Source organism: Neofelis nebulosa, chromosome 17 (assembly GCF_028018385.1).
Source record: "Neofelis nebulosa isolate mNeoNeb1 chromosome 17, mNeoNeb1.pri, whole genome shotgun sequence".
Taxonomy (NCBI): Eukaryota; Metazoa; Chordata; class Mammalia; order Carnivora; family Felidae; genus Neofelis; species Neofelis nebulosa.
Genome location: NC_080798.1, coordinates 15,930,842 through 15,953,108, shown reverse-complemented (window position 1 = coordinate 15,953,108; position 22,267 = coordinate 15,930,842). Strand labels below are relative to the sequence as shown.

Here is a 22,267-nt window from a genome sequence, read left to right as displayed (position 1 = left end):
ACTGCTGCTCACTGCAGCTGCAGCAGTCCGTTGCCAGGGCAACCACAGCTGGCTGGGCGGGAGCCCCCTCCACCCCATCCCCCCTCTCCTTTCCCAGCGAGGCTGGGAGGAGCTGGGACAAAGCCAGAGAAAGGCGGGGTGCAGGGGGGAGATGGAGGGAGATGGAGGTCGGGCCGGCTCCAGCTGTTAACCTTGGTCAAGTCTCCCCCTAGGAGGCCCCCATCTCCCCTTCTTGGTGGTGCCCCAGTCCAGCCTGGAGAACGAGGCAGTCGTGGGCAGAGGGGTCAGGCCCAGTTTAATACACAGAACAAGTTAATTCACAGCAGAGGCAGGCAATAAAGGAGACTCGTTTACAAGGGAGGGGGCATGCCTGGATTGGGGGAGACCCCCCCCAAACCCACCACCTCCCCCCACTTGCAGTCTCAATTTCCCTTTTTTTTAACCCGAACAACAAACACACAACCACAAGAAACAACCACGCCCCCTCGCTACCCCCAAAATGGCCAGCGAGGGTGGCAGGGGGCAGCCCGGCCTGGCCGGTGGGGAACTGGAGCAGGGGAACGGGGAAAAACTAGTCCGTTGTAGAGTCTGTGCTTCTCATTCCAGCAGGCGCTGGGCAGGGGCCCGCCTTGCCCGCCTTGCCCCCCCAGCCGACGCCCACCAGCCAGGGCAGGCGGCAGGCACAGAGCGGGCAGGGTGGGGCTCTCAGGGAGGGAGCAGGAACGGAGTTCAAAACCATGGTTCACATCATGCAGTATCCACGGTGGGCACCAAGAGGGGGCGAGGGTGGACACCACACCCACCTGCCCTGGGCACGAAGGGGGACGGTGCCCACATTGGGTGAGGAGGTGGGACAGCTGCAACTCCAGAAACTGGGGGGTGGGGCTGGTAGGCAGGAAGCTGGCATAGACCGGTGCCCAGTGGATGTGCTCGGCAGCACCCCCTCCACCCAGCCAGGCCTTATAGGACTCTTTGTATATATTAATTTCTTTTTTCTTTTTTTTTTTTTTTTTTTTTTTAACTTTTTGACTTTTTCTTTAGAAAAACGCTGTGTCCGTGCCCCGGGCTGGCATCTACCACCCCTCATGCCCGCCCAGAGGCGGGGTATGGCTTTGAGGGGAGCAGAAGCCCCCGGTGCCCATTCGCCAAGGGATGGGGAAGGAGGGAGGAAGGGAGAGGGGCCCTGCTGGGCCCACCAACCCACAGGGCAAACATTCCACCTGCACAGAGGGAAGGGGGTGGCCCCGCCCCCTCTCAGGCTTCCCCTGTCCCCCTCCACTGTGGGGCACTGAGGGCGGAGAGAGCGTGGAGGAGCTCCGAGAGGCAGATAGGTAAGCACCACCCCAGAGGTCCGGGTGAGCCAGAGCCAGGCCTAGGTGAGGGTGATGTAGGCAGAGGCCTTCTCTTTCAGGTGCCGAAGACAGAGGTGACAACTCCAGCTCCCTGTGAGGGTGGCCAGAGGACAGGGATTTAGGCCCGGGTCCCCAAGAGGCTGACCCAACCTCCCAGCCAGCAGACACGGTCTTTGGTCTTCACCAGCCGGAAGACAATTTCCGACCCACCCGCCCCCGTGTCATGCCCACCTCTTCTCTCACCTTCCGGGGGCTCCGCCATGGGGGGGCTCAGGCAGTACATGTGGTAACCCCGATCGCAGTCGTCACAAAACAGCAGCTGGTCCTGGGGGGTGAGACCCGCCCAGCTGGCACCCTGGGGGCACGGGCACCAGAAACCGGGGTGGGGGGCTGGGGCAGGGGTAGGTCAAAGGGGCCGGGGAAGGCGGTCCCTCCCACGAGAAAGGGCTCCGAGACGGGCTTCGCATCACGGAATCTTTGCGAAACCCTGCTTGGCCAAGCAAAACACCCCTGTGGTCGGCCGGTTTGCAATTCGCAGTCTGGGTTTTATAGATTCTGTGGAACACTTCAAACGCCACCGAGATGGTCTGACACCAGCTCTGGAAGCAATGGACGTTGGGTTCAGTTCCCAGCTCTACTAATTTCCTAGACGTGACCTCGGGCACGTCATTTCCCCTCTCTGAGCTCAGCGTCTTCTCTGCGGAGTGGGAACGAGAGCACCTACCTCGGAGGGTGGTTGGGAGGAGTCAGAGAGATGAGGAGCACTAAGTGCCGGGCTCAGTTAATGGACACTAAGCAATAATAATAATACAGGTTACTAGTGTTCACCAGGGAGGGGCTCCAGGGAAAGGCTTTAGGCCCGACTGGCAGAGGCGGAGGTGCCGGACGGGAGGCCACCTGGGGGCATGTCCCAGGGGAGGCGGGCGGGCACTCACGTCGTTCTCCGAGGTGCCGCACAGGCTGCAGGACTTGCACTCGATGCACTGCCAGCGGTAGGTCCGCACGGCCGCCGTCATGTTCACCGTAAACTGTAAACATGAGGGGTGTCCTGGGGGCCAAGGGGCAGGGATGCAGTTAGGGCTCACCACGCCCCCGGTGGTGACTGACCCCCCCCCCCCCCGGGGAGGAGACGGCTCGGCCCCCACCCCTGGGTCCTGGGGCCGGAGGAGCTCCCGTGGCCCACAGCCCGACCCCGCCCCGCGCACGGTGCCCAGCGACCGTACCGCAAGCAGCGCTGCCGCGACCGTGGCCACCAGTCTCCTACCAGCCACCATGGTAACCACATTCTGCTCCCCAGAATACCATGGCAACCGCATTCCATTACCCGCAGTGCTGTGGCAACCACTTTCTACCACCCACAACACCCGGGCCGCCACATTCTGTTAGCCGCTGTGCTGAGGCAGCCACATTCCATTACCCACAGCAGAGTGGCCGACAGGTTCCGTTAACCACAGTAACGCGGCAGCCACGTCCTCCCAGCCACGGCGCCATGGCAACCGTCTTCCACAGTGGGGTCCCCACGCTCTGGGTTCCCTGTGACCCAACGCCCGTCCCCCAGGACGGGCGGGCGACCGAAGTGTTCCCGGCGGTACCGCGCGACGCCGATCCCACAGCCGTCGCACTACCCCAGTGTGGAGACCCCCTCAGCCGCCACCCGGTGCCACAAGTTACGTTCCACGCTACCCCGTTGCCGTGACAACCCTATCGCACTCCCCGTGATACCATGACAACCACAATTCATTACCCACCGTGCTGAGGCAACCACAGTCTATTACCTACAAGCCCACCCTGGGAAACCACATCCCACTAACCGCAACTCCATGGCAAGCGCCCTCGGTTATCCACAGTGCCCAGGCAACGGCCATCCATTACTCACTATCACGGTTCCCTACCCACAATGCCTTGGCAACCACCTTTCAATGCCCCTCGTGCCATGCTAAGCACGTGCTATGACCGGCAACGCCGTGATGCCCGCATCCCATTATTCCCAGAGCCTCTCTGACCACCCCTCCCCCTCCCAGTTTCCCAAGGTCCTCAGCAGTTGAGTCCACTCCACCAGCTCTGGATGCCCCCAGCCCCAGGCCGCACTTCTCTGCCTCCCAGCCTCCAGATCGGGACTCCTGGCGTCCCCTCCACCCGGGCCCCCAGCAACCTCAGGTGAGGGTATCACCTGATCGCCCACAGTCAGCACAGGAGATGAGGTCCTCGGGACACCCCGTCTTCTTGGAGCCACCCAGGCAGAAGTCACAGTAGCCGTTGGGGATGACAGTGCCATCGGGCGCCTTCTTGGCTGAAAGACAGCAGGCGGGGGGTTGACATAGGCGGGCGGGGGCACCTAGTCAAAGGCTGCTGCACAAGTAGGGGCAGAGGGAGGCGTCCCTACCTGTGTGTTTCCTCTGTGCCTCAGGGACCCAGGCCAATTCTTTGTAAAACTCTGGGGTTGGGGGGACAGAGAGAGGGGCTCTCACCATAGGCAAGGCTCCACCCTGCCCCCCAGCCTCAGCCCCGGGGTGGACCCCTTTATCCAGGCATGGGGGAGGTAAGGAGAGAGAGTAGCTACCCCAAGTTGTGGCCGCGGCAGAACAGGGATGGGAGCCCAAATAATTCTCATCAGGAGCCCCGAACTCTTTGAGGACAACTCACTCTTTATTAGGCAAAACTGGCAAATAACAGCTTTAGGAAGAGCCCCCCTGCTTCCCCTTTCTACCACACAACCAGTGCCAACTAAGCCCCGACTAGATAAAAACTGGGGGTACCACTGGCCAAGATCTGATATGCAAACAGACGGATGTTCACAAGAAAAATTCTGAACACAGAGGTGCCCGGTGCGTGGTGAGGACGGGGTGAAGAGACCGCCCTCTCCCACCAAGAGGTGGGTGCGAAGACAGTTTCTCCGCTGGCGGAGCCTCTCCTGAGCCCTCTCCCATCCCTCGGCTGTCAGGGCTGCCACGAGATTGGCACGGGCAGGCGCCAAGGGCTCCCAGGCCACAGACCCTGCCCCTCAGCCAAAGCTTAGCAAAAAAGGGAGAACAGGAGGCAGAGAGGGAGGGGAGTCATCTATCACCCCCCTCCCCAAGCTCTAATTGAAACAATAAATCAGACCCAGAAATATTACGCCCGGCCGGGAGCGAGGGAGAGATGGTTGGTTGCCATGGCAACCCCAGAGCCAGCATCCCCATGGTCGGTGGGGGGAGGGGACCGCTGAGCTGGAGATTTTCCAGAAATGTCTAATGTGCCCCCTCCCTCCCAGGCTCCTCAGCCCCCACTCCCGGGGCCCCTCACTACCCCACAGCCCGCCTGCCTGCTCACGTTTATGGTTGTTTTTCCGGTGGAAGGGCAGGGCGTGGCGCTCGGCGTTCTCCTCCCCCTCCTCCTCAGCCAGGTGGGTGTGGGTGTAGTGGTAGCTGAGCCCTGGCCGGTTCTTATACCGTTTCCCACAGACTGGAGAGCGAGCAGGGAGGGCCGGTCAGCCCTCCCAGCCCATGCGGCTTCCACCCTGGCCTCGGGGATCACACCTCCCCCCTCTGCCAGAGGCCTGAGCATCCCCTCCCGCCGGGCTCTAGAACAGGAGGGAGGGGGCCAGCAGGGGAGAGGTCCCTAGGCCCCACTCTCTCTTTCCCCCTCTTCAGAAGGACTCACTATCACAGACATACGGCTTGTCTCGGTCCTCCAGGGATGCGGTGTCCTGGCGTTTCCGGAGACCCCCGATGCCATATGCCTGGGGGGAGAGGCGGGATGAGGGGCCAAGAAGGGAGGCAACTGAAAGAGTTTTCATCACTGGAGCCTGAAAGGTGAACTGCAGCTCTGCCACTTCCTGACTATGGGCCTCGAGTAACCCCCTTGACCTCTCAGAGGCTTCCTCATGGGTGTGAAGGCGGCTCTGACCCACTATACAATCTCTGTTTTGCCAATGGGTTCATATATCTGAGCCTCAGCGTCCTCTTCTGTGCGATGGGCATAAAATCCTCTACCCCTTCAGGCTGCTCTGGGAATTAGGTGAGGCCAAACTGGGTTAGGGTCTGACCACGATAAACGCTCAGTGTATGGGATCCGTCACTGAGGAGAGAGGTGAGGGAGAAAGATTTGGGGGTGATACCTTTCCTTTAGCCCTGTTCTTCCTCCTGGGAATGTCATCCTCCAAGTCTTCCACCTCGAGATCATGTGGAAACTCCAGCAGCTGCTGTTTCTGGACACCAGAAGGGAGACTGAGGTCAAGAAAATGGGGGATGCTGTCCTTCTCTGTGGGAGTTGCGGACACAGCTGGAGACTGGGGGCGCAGGGCAAGCAGGGAGGTCTTCCGAACAGAGATGAGGTGTGGAAGGATGCGACTTAGGAGGCCCAAAGGCCCTAGGGAACCAGGGGAGATCGGAGAGCGGGAACAGGGTGCGCCAGGGCAGGTGGCGGGGGTGACAAGGCGGCCGGGGCCCCTGAGGGGTGGTCCCACCTGGCAGTCCATAATGGTCTCCTCCTCCTTCAACTCGATCTTCTTCTCCCCTGTCTCAGCACACAGTAGCGCCTCGAGGACAGGCCCTTCGGGGAGGCCACCCTCCTTCTTCAGGGGTGCCTCACAATCTGGGGACAAGGCCATGGTGGGGAGGTCAAGTGGGGAAGTTGTCCCTGGAGGATTTCTCAAACTGCCCAGGTTGGGGAGCCATGCCCTTTGCTTCAGGAAAAAGGTGTTCCCACACTCGACCAGCAACAGACTCAAAGATTCAATCACGCATACTGGGAAGGAGGCCGAGACCTGGGAAAGACACGGCCAGGCCCTCGGATCCGCTCAGACACACTCAGACGGAGACGCGCCAGACCCTCCCTCACTTACACCTGGATGCACGTGGAGAAACACAGATTCTCAAACAGGGTACACATGGGAGATACAGACGGATCATCTGGAGACAGCCAGACACACAAAGGAGGAGATACACCCAGACACTCAGATACACCCAGTCATGTAGAGGAAACATATCCAAACCCTGGGATACACCCAGAGACAATCAGAAAGAGACACTAAATCGTCAGCTATACCTACATCCACGTAAGGAACACCCAGCCAGACCCTACCAGACATGTGGACACACACAGGGGAGATCCAGACAGACACATCTGGAGAGAATTACTCAGATGGACACACACGGACGTACACAGGGGAGCCACACACGGCGCCTCTGAGGCAATCGACACACCCAGAAAGACAGCCAGATGGACACTCCATGGCGCCTTGATCGGCTTAGGTCAGCAGGTTCTGCTCTGGTGGCAGGGTACCCGCTTGCGATTCCGGCTTTCTCTCCGCCCCTCCCCAGCCCGTGTGGGCACTCTCTAGATAAACAAACAGACAAACAAACTTTAAAAAAAAAACCCACACAGATGGACACTTCAATATACCTGGACCCACACAGAGGACGAGGGAAGAGAAAGAGCCAGTGACTCTAACAGTGCTGGTCACATTCAAGAAGCGATAAGGCCAGACGGTCCGGTTGGACCAGCACACGTGGGCAGAGATACACCTGACATAGCAGATACTAGGGGAAGAGATTCTCCCAGACATTCCAAAGCATCCAGACACTCAAAAGAAGAGACACCAGACACCCCGATGCACTCAGACACACCCAGAAACCGCCGGACACTCTGGGAGACCAGACACACACGAGATGAAACAAACCCTCTAATGTCCTTGGAAACACCTAGAAAGAGACACAGATACTTACATCCACTCCACTACCGACGCAAAGGCTTACCACCAGGCACTCTCACACACGCACACACACTCAGGCGCCCACAGGAAGAAAGACAGCCGCACAGCAGCACATCCCAGTTCACCGGGGAGGAGCCACCTAGGCACCTAACAGATAGCACCGGGCCCCGGAATACACCTGGGCCCCAGTAGGAGAAGACACGTCCAAGTCCAAAGCAGTCACTCAGGGAAAACCGGAGAATGTCTGGACTACAGCCAGACACACACCTGCAGACACTCGCTAGAAGGGAAATAAAGGCAAATGCTCAGAACCACACAGGCGTCACCACACACGGATCAGCGTTTGCCCCGGGCCCGGCTGGGGCCACCCCGGGGCACAGGATGGAGCTCCACCCACCGATCTTGTACTCGCAGGGCCGGAGTCTGGGGTCCTCCAGGATGTTAAGTCTCCGTTTCTTTCTCCAACAGCGCGCGGGGTACGTGTAGATCTGTCCCGGGGCCAGACCTGCAGGTGAGGAGGGCGGTGAGGACCGGAACGCCGCCGCAAAGCCGCTGCCCCGCCCCGCCCCACCCCGCCCCTGCCTTCCCAGCGGGTACCAGGTCCGCGGTGGGTCTTTTCCATCCAGATGTAGCAGTTGTTCTGGGCCACGCCGGTCTGCGAGTCGAGGAAGGGCAGGCGCAGGCTGCGCTCAGCGCACAGGCGCGCGTTGTAGCTGCGGCAGTGCTCAATGGCCTCGCGGTAGAAGTCCTCGCCTAGGCTGTGAGGGCGAGCGAGCGGGCGAGTGGCTGTCACCAAGGGCAGGAGGGCCGGGTCGTCCAGCACCCCTCCCTCAACGCGCCGCTCGGGAATGGGTGATCCGACTCCTCCAGTCTCTGCCCTCCTGTCGCTCCTGGACTCAGGAGCCCCCAACCTGAGACCCAAGCAGGCCCGGAGCCAACCGGTAGATACACACACATAATGTAGAAACAGACAAAAATACACCAAGACCCATCCATACGTGCACATATCAAAATACACAACACAAACAAATCACACAGGATTCACACACAAAGAGAGACATATCCCAAAACTCACAAAGGAGAAACAGACAAATCTCACATACGTGCACACACAAATATCTACTGAAAAAAACCACAAACATCGCAGATACATAGTGTGGGACAGGCACAACACACATATATCCACGCACAAATACACATCACATATCCAAAGACACACAACATAAACAAAGCACCCACACAAAGACACACAACATGCAAACAGATCACAGACACCACACTTCACACACACACTCGTGCAACCAAAGACACACACATACACAAATGTTAGAAGAAATGTTAAAACAAACTACCCACATGTGCACCTACACACATATCTAAAGACACAACACAAACAAATCACACACGCACACACACACAATGTCCAGGCACACTATACAAAGAAATCGCACAGATTCACACAGGACACACACGTACACACAATCATAAAGATACACGATATAGAAACCAACATCTAAAACACCACATATCCAAACACAAAGATATACACATATACAATATAGAAACAGGCAAATCCACCCATATTCACACAAAAATGTACACATAAATACACGCACAACTACAAATCCAGACACAGAACACAAATGATGCGGCTTCAAAGGACATGTACATACACTCAAAGACCCAAATATCCCAAGATACCTGGTAGACTGAAAGATATTAAACACATATCCACACACATATCCAAAAACACACACAAAAAAACAAAAAAATAACAGTACAAACAAGTGACACACACTCCACACGCCAAGACAAAGGTAGTGTGGGCTTCACTTAAGTTTACCAAGGCTCCCGCACCTCCAGGCCATTTCACTCTCTCCCCAACCCCGGGGGTCGCCGGGCGGGACATGACCCCCTTCCCCGAAAAGGACCCGAAGAGGACTCCGAGCTCCCCACACCCTCCGCTCGTCCAGGAGCAGCGCATCGGACACCGTTCTTGCCAGAGACCCATGATCGCACACATTCGCACCCCCGCGCAGCACGGCCCACGGTGACAGCCCCCCAGACACCCCTTCGGCCCCACCCCCGGCCGCCACACACACACGCCCGCGCAGACCCGCCCGCGCGCCCTCCCCCCACCTCCCGCCGGCCCGCAGCACCTCAGGGGGCCGGGGATGACCGTGGCCATCTTGCTCCCCGGGTCCTGCCCCCAGCAGGTCCCCGCCGGGTCGGTCCTCCCAGCGCTCGGGCGGGCGCTGAGGCCGCCCATCCATTCATTCCCGCGGGGCGGGAGCACCGGGACCACAGCCAATCACGACGACGGGGCGGGCCCGCCCGGGCCATGCTGGGAGTCGTAGTCCCGGGCCCGGGGACCTGCGGGACCCCGCGGGGAAGCGGGTGCAGAGGTGGGGCCCAGGGAGCGCGCAGTCACTCACACACGTTCGCCCAGACGCACATCTAGTCTCCCGGGCAGACACTCACACATGCACACCTGGACTCGCACACACCCACATACGGCAGTTTACACACACATTCACACGTATACTCACAGCCTCCCACGTAGACTCACGCACACTTCACTCCCACACCTTTACAGACTCACGTACATTTACACTCACACAAACACTTCAATGCCCTGAGACTTAGAGATACCTAAGAGGTGCCCATACAGACGTCCACCGGCTAAGCCTGCGCTTGGCTCACTGACACCTCCCCCTCCCCCCTCCCCCCTCCCCCCTCCCCAGTCCCTCCCAGCTCCAGAGAACCCTATCTAGTCCCTCCAGGGCCGTCACTCTCACAGTGACCCCGCCCTGCTCTATCCCTTCCTTCCGCGGGCTAGACCGCACAGCGCTACTTTGCAGCGGGAGCCACACCTTGTGGATTCAAATCCTGGCTCTGCCATTTGGTGGCCATGTGGCCTTGGGCAAATGACTTAACCTTTCTGGGCCTCGGTTTCCTCACGTGTAAAATGAGGATGACACCTCACTGGATTGTCGTAAGGATTAAATGAGTACATATGTGTAAAGTGTTTTTAAAAGGTACCTGGCAGGTAGTAAGTGTTCAGTAAAACTTCACTCATTCCACAAAGAGGATTTGATATGTAGTTAAGGTGTAAAATAGCCAACCCTTCTAGAAAGAATAATACCCTGGGGCGCCTGGATGGCTCAGTCGATTGAGCGTCCGGGCTGCGGCTGGGGTCAAGATCTCACAGTTTGTGGGTTGGAGCCCCACGTGTTGGGCTTTGCGCTGATAGCACAGAGCCCGCTTCCACGCTGTCTCCCTCTCTGCCCCTTCCCCTGCTCACACGCGGGCACGTGCGTGCACGCTCTCTCATAAAAATAAATAAGCTTTAAAAAAAAGAAGAAGATGGAGGAGGGAGAGGAGGAGGAGGAGGAAGAGAAGAAGAGGAATGCCTGGTACATAAAAGATGCTCAGTATTTGTTGAACGAGTAAATATACTGAGTACCCATGATGTGTCAGACACAGTTCTAAGTACTTGATTCACTGGTGCAATTCTCATAATGACCCTCTGGGGTGATGCTATTTTTACCCCCCATTTTCCAGATGAGGAATCTGAGCCCCTTGTGGCTCTTTGAAGGTGGGACTAAGGGAGGGACTCACTCACCTAGATATCTGTACCCAAGTGCGTTTTTACTTCCTTCTTTTTCCCACTGTCACTCACACAGACTGTACCCTAAGCGATCCCCAGATAGTGAGCTGACCCACCAAGCTGCACCAACACTCACCTGGAACCCCCCCCCCCCCCCCCCCCCCGGTCCAAAGTTTGTGTTCAAGTTTGAGCCCCTGCGTGGATTAAAAACGCCCACAAATGTCCTTGTCCACCAGGGGGCTCTCCGGCAGACAGACTGCATAATAGCCTTCACCTCTTTTGTCACTTGATGCCCCTACCTACCCTCTGGTGAGAGACACCCCCAAGGTCTTCCATACTTATCACTTCTACACACACACACACACACACACACACACACACACACACCTCTAGTGTCTCAGACCCCTCCCACAAACCACAAACCCTCCCCCATCTCCCCCAGATAAGGCCTTGACCTTCCCCCCTCCCCTACCCGCAACAGGACAGAGTAGGTCTCTGCTTCATATCTGGTTGAGAGTAGGTGGCAAGGAGAGTAAGTCGGGGATGCTTACCTGGAATGGTACCCACATTTTCACTCTGGTCTTCAGGCCCCTCCCCTGGTTACCCCGTATCTCATCCAGAGTAAGCCCTCCCCCTCTGCCCAGCAGCTCAGCTCAGAGAATGCCCTTGCCACCTTCCTCTCTCACCTCCCACCACCCACACATGCTTACACTTGCTCCCCACACCTCCAGCCTCAGACACCCCAGCTCACTCCTGCCCCACCCCAGAACCCTTGCATCCATTTGATCGGCTTGGAGGCTGAGTGTAGAAAACTCCATCACCTCCCCAGAGGCCCTTGTCCACCAGCACGATTGAGCCCCCCCCACCAGACCCAGGCTGAAACTTGCCTCCCTTTCCCTACCGCTAGTAACCCTCACAGATCCCCCTCCCACACTTGAACTCCCCTGCCCAAGCAGGGGAGTTCCACCCCCTACCCCCACCCCTGCAGACGCCTTAGAAGATGAGAGCAAAGAAGGGCACTGGCACCCGCACCCTAACGTTGCCCAGACCCCCGCAATGCCCTATGTGGGAACTGGACCGCAAGAGAAATCAATATTGATGCTACGACCACTAATCACTACATTTAGTCAGGGTCAGGCTCTGTACTAAGTGCTTTGCAAAGATCACAAGCCCCATGGGATAATAGGCTCCGTTAGGAGTCCCCAGTACACAGATGGTAACACTGAGGCTCTGGAGGAGGGGGAGAAGGGAGGGGGAGAATTAGGGCTCAAGATGAGGTTTGAAACCAGGTAGTCAGAATACCCAGCCTCGCACTCCCTCCAGCCTCCCACTCCCAAGGGGATTTGGCTCCCATTCTTTCAGAAACCAGTCTCTGCCCTCAACCCCAGGACCTGTCTGAAGAGGAGAGCAAAGAAGGGCAAAGCAGGGCGCTGGCACACCCACCCCAACGCTTCCTCTGACCTCCTCCAAGAGGTCCGGCCAGGGTCAGAGGGAGGAGGCCAGAATGCCTGTAGATCCACCAACCTGCACAGGAACCCTGTCCCAGCCAGCTCGAGGGTGTTCCTCGTGGGGCACACCTCCGTCTGTGTGTTAAGACAGAGTGAGGGAAGCAGAAGGGTGTCACCGTCACACACCTCCTCACACTGACCCCGGCTCCGCACACGCCCTGCAAGCTCTCCTGCTCACCGCAAAGCCACACGTGTAGGCGCGTGCCTATTAACCTCCGCCCCACTCCTCTCCCAACAGACCCCGCCAGAAACCAGAAACAACTGGGGGCCTAGGGTCCAGCCATCAGGCCCGGCCTTTAGGAGGCTGGGGGGCGCTCCCGGCCCCTTCCCCCTCCCCACCCCCCAACACGCGCTGCTCAAGGTCAAGGCGGCGAGAGCAAGAGGTTGGGGGAAGGGGGGGAGGTCGCCACAGTCCCTTTGTGCGGCGCCGCGGGCGTTCGCCCTCCGCCTTCTCCACCCCCACCCCCCCCCCCCCGGGCAGGGGCGGAGGGGGAGGGGAGTGCCGCGCTCGCCAGCCGGGGAGGGAGGGCGGGAACGGCCGCGCGCCTGTCACTCTGAGCCCGCTGTCACCGCCGGAGGAAAGGGGGTGGGGAGCGCTGGGACCCGGGAGTCCAGGATCCCGAAGAGGGAGCGAGAGCGAGAGATGGAAAGAGAGAGAAAAGAGGTGGCTAAGAGAGGAGAGGGATGGGACAGAGCTAGGCTTGAACCCGGGCGTCCAGGTTCCCAGCCACCGGGCCCAGGAGGAAGCTAACGCTCAGAGGAGGGACGCGGACAGGGAGAAAGGGAGGGAATCCCCCGAGATTGAGGGTGCTGCCAGCATCCTCTCCCGAAGCATCCGGTCCCAGATGCTCTGGTTAGATGTGTATGGGCGGGGAAAGGGAGGAATCCCACGGTCTAAACTGACCTGGGCGTCGGAGCTTCTAGGTCCCGAAGACCCGGGGAGGAAAAAAGGGAGCCAGCAGGGATCCGACCGGGAACCCCGACGTCTCAGCTCCCACCCTGCGGCCACGCGGGCCGAGGTCCCCGGAGAAGGAGAGAGGAAAGAGAAAGGTGCTCTGCTGAGGGGGAAGGAGGGTGGTGAAGACCCCGGAGGCTGAGGTCTGGACTTGGGCGTTCGTACTCCCAGCCCTATGCCCCCCGGCGCCCCCGGAGACCCGGAGAAGGAGAGATGGAGGAGGAGGAGCGGGAAGCCCCTACCCCCACTCTGGGTGGGGAAACGGCCTCCGCCACCCCCCAACCCGCGCCACATTCCTTCACTGACAGCGACAAAGAAGAGACGCCCCCGCGACCCTGAAGGGGCTCCCGCCCCCAACCCCAAGGGGCAACAAGGGGCGGCAGGTCCCCCAGCGGTGGGGGGGACGAGCTGGAGGGCCCCCATTAAACTACCTTCCGCGCGCTGCGTCCCCCTCCCCAAGAGGCGGGGGAAGGGCCAGGGGTGGGGGGCGGGGTGGAGGGACGTGAACGGCGGGGACACTCACGACTTGAGCGGGTTCTGAATGGCGGTGGCCATGGCCCGCTCGGCTGGGCCGCCTCCGGCCCGGGGCGCTGCTGCCGCCGCGCGCGGGCCCAGCCCGGCCTGCGCCGCCCGCTCTGCCGCCCAGCGCGCTACGATTTCATTCATTCTTGGGGCTGCGGCGCGAGCTGAGCGGGGCGGGCCGGGGGCGGGGCTCGGCCAATCCCCGCACCTCCCGGCGCACGACGGGACGTGGAGTCTAGGGGCGCACAGCGGCGCCCGAGGGCGCCCCTGACCGGACTACACGTCCCAGGGGGCGCCGGGAGGACCACACGCCCATTGGCTGCTGGGGATACAGGGCGGGGCTGGGCTCGTCCCAGAGCATCTTTTCCGCCTCCCTGGAGGTGCTCCATTCCCACCTCGGGCTCTCCATCCACCAGGAACCGCGGGCGCGGGAGCAGGTGGCCCCTGGCTTCTGGGTCTCCCCAGGGTATGTGGATGACACAAGGATCTGTTGTGTGTTCTTGTCTATGCCTGCTTGTCTGGGTGTCTCTTCTGTGTAAGCCAGCCTGTAAACGAGCACAGAGGTTAATCGGTGTCTTTGTTCACTTAATCAGTGCTTGCCAGGTGCCGGGCACTTTTCTAGGCACTGGGACGGGACACAGAGCAGTGACCAAAGTCGCTGCTCTCAAGCAGCTCACCTTTTAGTGGAGAAAGACAAGATGACAAAGAAGAAAATAAATAGACAAAATCAATTTAGAAAATTATGAATGCTATAAAACGGCTTCTCTGAGAAGATGACATTTGAGCTGAGACCCGAGAAGTTCCAGCCAGGAGACAGGAGGGGAAAGGGAACACGCTTTGACAAGTGCAAAGATCAGTAAGAAAGCTGGTGTGATCGGAGCAGAATGAGTGAGGGGAGAGACAAGGTTGGGGAGAGGGCAAGAACCCAGATCATGTAGAGCCTTGTAGGACATTACAAAGAAAATGGATTTTGTTCTAAGTGCAATCAATCATCGACTCTCTTCTTTTTCACACACACACACACACACACACACACACACACACACACCAAGCCCATCAGCAAATCGTGTTATCTCTACATTCACAAAGCAGATCCAGGATCTACCCACTCTTCTCCCTTCACACCCTCCACCTGGTACTGTCCACCACTGTGTCCCGCCTGGACAACCCCATGTCTGTTCTCCCCATGGCAGTCAGAGTGCGCTACCTAAAACATATGGCGTCACAACGCTCTTGGGCTCAAAACCTCCGGGGGCTTCTTTCATAACTGGAATAAAGTGCAAAGTCCTCAGTCTGCCCTCAATGCCCCAAGTGATCCCCTCCCCAACCTTCATCACATTTCTAACCTCATCTCCCTCTTTCCTTCCATTGGCTAACTTTGCTCCAGTCACACCGGCCTCCTCCCTGTTCCTGGAGCATTCCAATCCCATGTCAGCCACAGGATCTTTGCACTTACTGTTCTCTCTGCTTAGAATATTCCTCCCCGATATCCACATGGCTCCATCCCTCACTTTATTCAGGTTTTTGATTAAATGTTACCTCCTCAGATCGAAGCTCAGCTAAAATAGCATCCCCCATAACTCTGTCCTCTGAAATGCCTTTTCTTCCAATGCATACCATAGTTTGTCATCTTGTACTAAATCTGTTTAGTTATTTGACTTAGTGTCTGTCTCTGCCCATTAGAATAATAGCTCTGTGGGGCGCCTGGATGGCTCCGTCGGTTAAGCGGCCTACTTCGGCTCAGGTCATGATCTCGCGGTCCGTGAGTTCGAACCCCGCGTCAGGCTCTGTGCTGACAGCTCAGAGCCTGGAGCCTGTTTCGGATTCTGTGTCTCCCTCTCTCTGACCCTCCCCTGTTCATGCTCTGTCTCTCCCTGTCTCAAAAATAAATAAAACGTTAAAAAAAATTTAAAAAAAAATAGCTCTGTGAGGGCAGGGATTGTTGTTCCATCCACTGCTGTCTCCCCAGTGCCTAGAACAGCGCCTGGATGGGGCGCCTGGGTGGCTCAGTCGGTTAAGCGGCCGACTTCAGCTCAGGTCATGATCTCGCGGTCCGTGAGTTCGAGCCCTGCATCGGGCTCTGTGCTGACTGCTCAGAGCCTGCAGCCCGTTTCAGATTCTGTGTCTCCCTCTCTCTCTGACCCTCCCTCATTCATGCTCTGTCTCTCTCTGTCTCAAAAATAAATAAATGTTAAAAAAAATTAAAAAAAAAAAAAAAGAACAGGGCCTGGAAAATAGTAGGTGCTCAATAATTATTTGTTGAATAAATAAGTGAATCAACTAGTTGTCATGCTCCGTGTGTCTCCTCACCATCTACTCTGAGGCACACAACTAGCGGGGACAGAGAGTCAGGTGGGGTCCAGACTGTGCCCCACACAGACACTTGGACAACCTGAGTGGGGGGTGGGGTGCTGCATTAAGGAAACCTTCCCAGCAGGGGGTCTAGAGTTAAAGGCAAAGAGAAGGGAGAGGTTAGCAGGCACATTCACTCCTTTCTAGAGGATTATGGTCCCCAGCTCTGTGTGGGCAGGCTGGACACAGCCGTGCTGGCTCTTCCCCGGGCTCTTAAGCTCACAGTCCAGTGGGATAAGAGACCTGTCACCACACAATGGCAGCCAAGAGTGGAGGAATCCCAGGCAGAGGGGTGGAGGCTGGGATAGAGAAGCACAGGCGCTGTGGGAGCCCAGAGGAGCCTCCTGACCCAACGTGGGGCTTGAACTCATGACTCCGACATCAAGAGTCACATGCTTGGGACACCTGGATGGCTCAGTCAGTTGAGCATCTGACTTCAGCTCAGGTCTCGTGGTTCACCAGTTCGAAGCCCCGCATGGGGCTCTGTGCTGACAGCTCAGAGCCTAGAGTCTGCTTCAGATCTGTGTCTCCCTCTCTCTCTACCCCTTCCCCGCTCACACTCTCTTTCCTCCTCTCAAAAATAAATAAACACTAAAAAAAAAAAAAAAAAAAGTCGCATGCTGTACAGACTGAGACAGCACCCTGGGGTGGGGGTGGGGTGCCTTTTGTAGGAGATTCCACGAGAATCCTTTCCAAGTCCTGACCCCTTGCCCTCTCCAGACACAGGGTAAGTGTCTGTTCTGACATCTTGGGGTCCTGATGCCTACTCTTCCCGTCACTGGAGTTTTGGGAACAAACACTGTCCCTGGAAGTCCCAAACTTTGGTCACTTCACTTAACCCTTGAGCCCAAGCATCTGGCCACCAGAGGGCACTGTGGCTCCAGTCTTTGTCCACACGGGCTGTTCTGAATCCTCAGACCTGGGACAGATACCCAGGTGGCAGTGGGGCCACTAGTGGAGACATGGTCCACCCACCCTGAGCCTCAGACCCTGCCCAGCACCCAGCCACTGGTGTCTGACATCCTACCCAAAAGCTCCTGTGGAATCACTAGGAGACCCTCTGTTCCAGACTCCTGGGGGCCCCCCCTGGGCTTCTGAAGAAGACGCTATTGCTAACCTCCCACCCCACATCCCTCTCTTCCCCACTAATCTTCCGAGTATCCAGCCCTCCCCTAAACCTCCCTTGGGATGTTCAGACATGACCTTCAGAAGTCTCCTGACCGGATGTGGATATCAAAGTATAGATGCGGGGCGCCTGGGGGGTTCAGTCAGTTAAGCGTCAGACTTCAGCTCAGGTCATGATCTCACAGTTTGTGGGCTCGAGCCCTGCATTGTGCTGAGAGCAGAGAGCCCACTTAGGATCCTCTGTCTCCCTCTCTCTCTGCCCCTCCCGCGAATGCGCTCTCTCTCTCTCCCTCTCTCAAAAAAATAAACACCTGGGTGAGGGGCACCTGGGTGGCTCAGTCCATTAAGTGTCCGACTCTTGGTTTTGGCTCAGGTCATGATCTCACACTTTGTGAGTTCGAGCCCTGCATACTCTGTGCTGACATCGCGGAGCCTGCTTGGGATTCTCTCTCTCTCTCTCTCTATCTCTCTCTCTCTCTCTCTCTCTCTCTCTCTCTGCCCCTCCCCCACTTGTACTATTTCTGTCCCCCTCTAAATAAATAAATAAACTTAAAAAATTTTTTTTGAAGTACAGAGAAGGTGAGGTTGGGGATCACACAATACCAGGGCAACAACCATAATGATCCATAATAATAACAACAATGATAATGTACAGTCTCATTGGTTTAGCTCTTCCTGTGTGTCAGGACCTGTACTGAGGTGGGTTTTTTTTTTTTTTTTTTTTTTTTTTTTTACAGGTTTTACATCACTGAATCACACCGACCACCCTTAGGGAGCAGGACTTACCACCTCAGCATCAGACAGGCAGTGTAGGCTCAGAGAGACAATACCCTCACCAAGACCTCCTACCCGTCAGGACAGGGAGAGCTAGGATTTGAACCCAGGTCTGACTCAGAAGTTAAACTCACCTTTCTTCCCTGCACTCCTCTGAGCCGGGAGGCTAACCGACTTCCTGCGTCAGAATCCACTCAGGCATTCTGTGAAAGAGCCATCCCTGCCCAACCCCGCCCCCCAACCCCCCAGTCCTAGAGATTCAGGGTCTCTGTCAACAGCCCCTACCATCCATCCCGAACCAGCCCCCACATCTCTCCAATGACCTCATGGCATGAGAACCACTGGGTTAGAGCGTGAGGACAAACACAGAGAGAAGACACAAAATACAGCTGAAGGGATGACCGTCAAGCACTGGGCTGCCGCGGGGCCTGGGGAGGGGGGTCACAGCACAAGCCACAGAGCCGAGAGTGGATGGCATGGGCTCCGTGGGCCAGTGTCCCGTGCACCCCTGTGGCTCTGCGGGAACTTCCTCAATCTTTCTGGAAGTTCAGTTTCCTCATCTATAAACTAGGATTAATTATTCCAGCTTCATGGGTTTGTGGTGAGGATGCTGGGGGTCCACGCAAAGCACTTAGAACAGCGCCTGGCACACCTCACGCGGTAAATACCCTCTGTGGTCCTCATGCCATAAATTCCTGTGGCTGAACACCTACTGTGCACCTCACCTGGGCTCAAGGTTTTGCACAGCAGCCTGGCGGGGGAGGGGCATTATTCCAGCCCCACCCCCCACCCCCCACCCCCCATTCTCTGGTCAGAGATCACAAATACATCTCAAACGCTGGACTTGAACTCGGGTGTGCCGACCCCAAAGCACCCTCTGCGCGGCCCTGACGGGGTGGCTGTGGGAGGAGTCCTGGTCACTGAGCACTCTCACCGGCTAACTGCGCACACTCACGTGACCCTTGCAACAACTCCTGAGGCAAGGAGCCGGTGAGACAGCGTCAGGTAGGGAAGGAAGGGAAGGGGAGAGGAGGGGAAGGGGAGGGGAAGGGGAGGGGAGGGGAGGGAAGGGAAGGGAAGGGAAGGGAAGGGAAGGGAAGGGAAGGGAAGGGAAGGGAAGGGAAGGGGAGGGAGCCCGTGGAGGGCTCCAAGGATAATGGAATGCTGTTTTAGAAGGATCCCCATGGTCTCACGTGTGGGCCAAACTGCGGGAGCAAGGAGGGAGCACAGAGACCCACCAGGGAGGAGGCTGAGGAAGTTCTGGCGGGAGGACTGGGCAGAGTGGGGGTGAGGAGGAGATGAGACATGGCAGAACTTGGCTGCTGTGACAAATGACTACAAACTCAGGGGCTCAAAACAACAGAAATTTCAGGGAGCCTGGGAGGCTCCGTGGATTAAGCTTCCAACTCTTGGTTTCAGCTCAGGTCATGATCTCACAGTTCATGGGTTCAAGCCTCACATGGGGCTCTGTGTTGGCAGCATGGACTCTCTCTCTCTCTCTCTCTCTCTCTCTCTCTCTGCCCCTCCCCCCACTCTAACTATCCCTGTCTCTCAAAAAACAAATAAACAGTAAGTAAATAACATAACATAACATAACATAACATAACAACATAACATAACATAACATAACATAACATTATTCCTTCCCCTCCAGTTCCAGAGGCGCTAGGAGAGAATCAGGTGGGTGCCTCTCCCAGCATCTGTGGCTGACGCCTTTCCTGGGCTTGTGACCGTCCACCCTCCACCCTTCAAATCTCCCTCTGCCTCTCTCTTACACGGACCCTCGTGATTGCATTGGACCCACCAGGATAACCCAGGATAATCTTCCCTACCTCAAGATCCTTAACTTCATCACGTCTGCAGACCCTTCTGCCACGTGAGGTAACATAGTCACAGGTTCTAGGGATTAGGACACAGACATTTCGGGGGCCATTTCTCTGTCTGCCACACTACCCTGTTGAAAATCACAATCAGGGCGCCAGGGTGGCTCAGTCGGTTGAGTGTCCGACTTCGGCTCAGGTCACGATCTCACCGCTTGTGAGTTCGAGCCCCGTATCGGGCTCTGTGCCGACAGCTCAGAGCCTGGAGACTGTTTCGGATTCTGTGTCTCCCTCTCTCTCCGCCCCTCCCCTGCCCCCAGTCTGTCTCTCTCCCTGTCAAAAATAAACATTTTTAAAAATCTTTTTAAAAAGAAAGAAAACCACAACCTTCCCCTCCCTAGCACTTCCAATCTCTTTGCTGTGTCTCATTTTTTCTCTTTGCTTAATTTTCCCCATAATTCTCATCACCTTCTAATATGTAATTCACTCATTTATAATATTGTTTATTATCTGTTTTGCCCTGTTAGAGTGTAAGCTCCTGATGTAGGCAGACATAGAATGGGTGCTCAGAAATACCTGAGACTGAATGAATAGATTACTCTCCAGATGCCTGGACCATGAGCCGCTCCCACATGCAGTGCATGGGGGCCCTATTTCGCCAGGCCTAGCCTAGTGTTTATCCAGTTCACTACCGTGTGTTACCACACACTCCATGCATGCTTGCTGCTCTGTTCTGTTGGTCAATGCCACTGCCAACACTTGGTATCATCCAGCTTGCCTGCTTGCTTGCTTTTTCTTTCTTTATTACTTCCTTGCTTTCTTTTCCCTTTCTTTCTTTCTTCTTTCTTTCTTCTTTCTTCTTTCCTTCTCTTTAAAGATTTTACCTTTAATGGGGCTCCTGGGTGGCTCAGTTGGTTCAGTGTCCAACTCTTGATTTAGTCTCAGGTCATGATCCCAAGTCGTGGGATCAAGCCCCACATCAGGCTCCAAGCTGAGTGTGGAGCCTGCTTAAGATTCTTTCTCTCTCCCTCTGCCCCTCTCCTCTGTTCACACACTGTTTCTCTAAAATCAAATAAAAACTTGGGGCACCTGGGTGACTGAGGCGCTTAAGCATCCGACTTCGGCTCAGGTCACGATCTCACGGCTCATGAGTTCCAGCCCCGCGTCAGGCTCTGTGTTGACAACTCGAAGCCTGGAGCCTGCTTCGGATTCTGTGTCCCCACCCCCCTCCTTACCTTCTCTGCTTGTGTGCTCTGTCTCTGTCTCTCAAAAATGAATAAACATTAAAATAAAGTAAAATAAAATAAAAATAAAATAAAATAGCAAAACTTTAAAGATTTTACCTTTACCTAATGTCTACACCCAACGTAGGGCTCAAACTCATAACCCCAAGATCAAGAGTTGCAGGCTCCACCGACTGAGCCAGCCAGGTGCCCCGGTATCATCCAGCTTTCTAATTTTTGCCTGATCAATAGGTGTTACCTGATATCTCATTGTTGTTTTATTTTTTTGTTAAGATTTTTATTTTTAAGTGATCCCTACACCCAATGTGGGGCTCAAACTTACAACCCTGCTCTGCCAACTAAGCCAGCCAGGCACCCCTCTCCTTGTTTTTGTTTGTTTGTTTGTTTGTTTGTTTATTTTTGAGGGAGGGAGAGAGAGAGAGAGAGAGAGAGAGAGAGAGAGAGAGAGAGAGAGAGAGAATGAGTGGGGGAGGGGCAGAGAGAGAGGCAGACACAGAATCCGAAGCAGACTCCAGTCTCCGAGCTGTCAGCACAGAGCCGGATGCAGGGCTTGAACTTACAGACTGTGAGATCATGACCTGAGCCAAAGTTGGATGTTTAACGGACTGAGCCACCCAGGTGCCCCTCCATAGTTTAATTCTTTACGTTTAGGTCTTTACTTCATTTAGAGTCTTTGTGTGTGGTGTGAGGTAAGGATCCATTTTCTTTTTCTCCATAGAATGTGCAAGTTTTCCTAAAGTCACAGTGAACAAGCCATCCTTTCCTCCATGGAATGGCAATGCAACCTGTCTCGTCTTATGTCCCTAAACGCGCCTGGGTCTGCCTGTGAGTCTGTTCTGTTCCTTTGGTGCATGCACCTGTTCTTGTATCCCACTGTTTTTTTTAACTGTGGCTTTGCAGTTGGTCTTAATATTTGGTAATGCAGAATCCCCTCTTCCTTTTTTTTTTTCCCTCAGGGGAGGGTCAGAGAGAGAGGGAGAGAGAGGATCTCAAGCAGGCTCCCAGCTGACAGTGAAGAGCCCGATGTGGGGCTGGAACCCATGAACCATGAGATCATGACCTGAGCCAAAATCAAAGTTGGACGCTTAACCTGCTGAGCCACCCAGGCACCCCTAGACCCTCCTTTCCTTTTTAATGTTGACTTAGCTATCTGTATACCTTTATTCCTCCATATAATTTTTTAAATATTTATTTATTTTTGAGGGAGAGAGAACATGAGCAGGGGAGGTGCAAAGAGAGAGAAGGGGACAGAGGATCCAAAGGAGGCCCTGCACGAACAGCAGCGAGCCCGACGCGGGGCTCAAACTCACAAA

The 22,267-nt window shown here is 56.1% G+C and overlaps 1 protein-coding gene across 11 annotated transcripts; it reads right to left on the bottom strand.

The window, feature by feature from the left end:
- Positions 1–272: 272 nt before the first annotated feature.
- Positions 273–13,802, bottom strand: DPF1 (double PHD fingers 1). 11 transcript variants are annotated; one of them, XM_058707312.1, is made up of 12 exons: positions 13,641–13,799; positions 7,642–7,802; positions 7,442–7,549; positions 5,797–5,924; positions 5,449–5,538; positions 4,992–5,070; positions 4,662–4,793; positions 3,736–3,786; positions 3,523–3,642; positions 2,288–2,400; positions 1,584–1,707; positions 273–1,443 (listed from the first exon to the last, which is right to left on the bottom strand). In XM_058707312.1, the coding sequence occupies exons 1-12, from the start codon at positions 13,781–13,783 to the stop codon at positions 1,373–1,375; spliced, it is 1,320 nt and encodes a 439-aa protein (XP_058563295.1). In that variant the 5' UTR covers positions 13,784–13,799; the 3' UTR covers positions 273–1,372. The 11 variants fall into 11 exon arrangements, with proteins under 11 accessions (XP_058563295.1, XP_058563296.1, XP_058563297.1 ...); XM_058707313.1 differs by having other exon boundaries at positions 1,596–1,707; positions 13,641–13,792; XM_058707314.1 differs by having other exon boundaries at positions 1,584–1,677; positions 13,641–13,792.
- Positions 13,803–22,267: the final 8,465 nt, after the last annotated feature.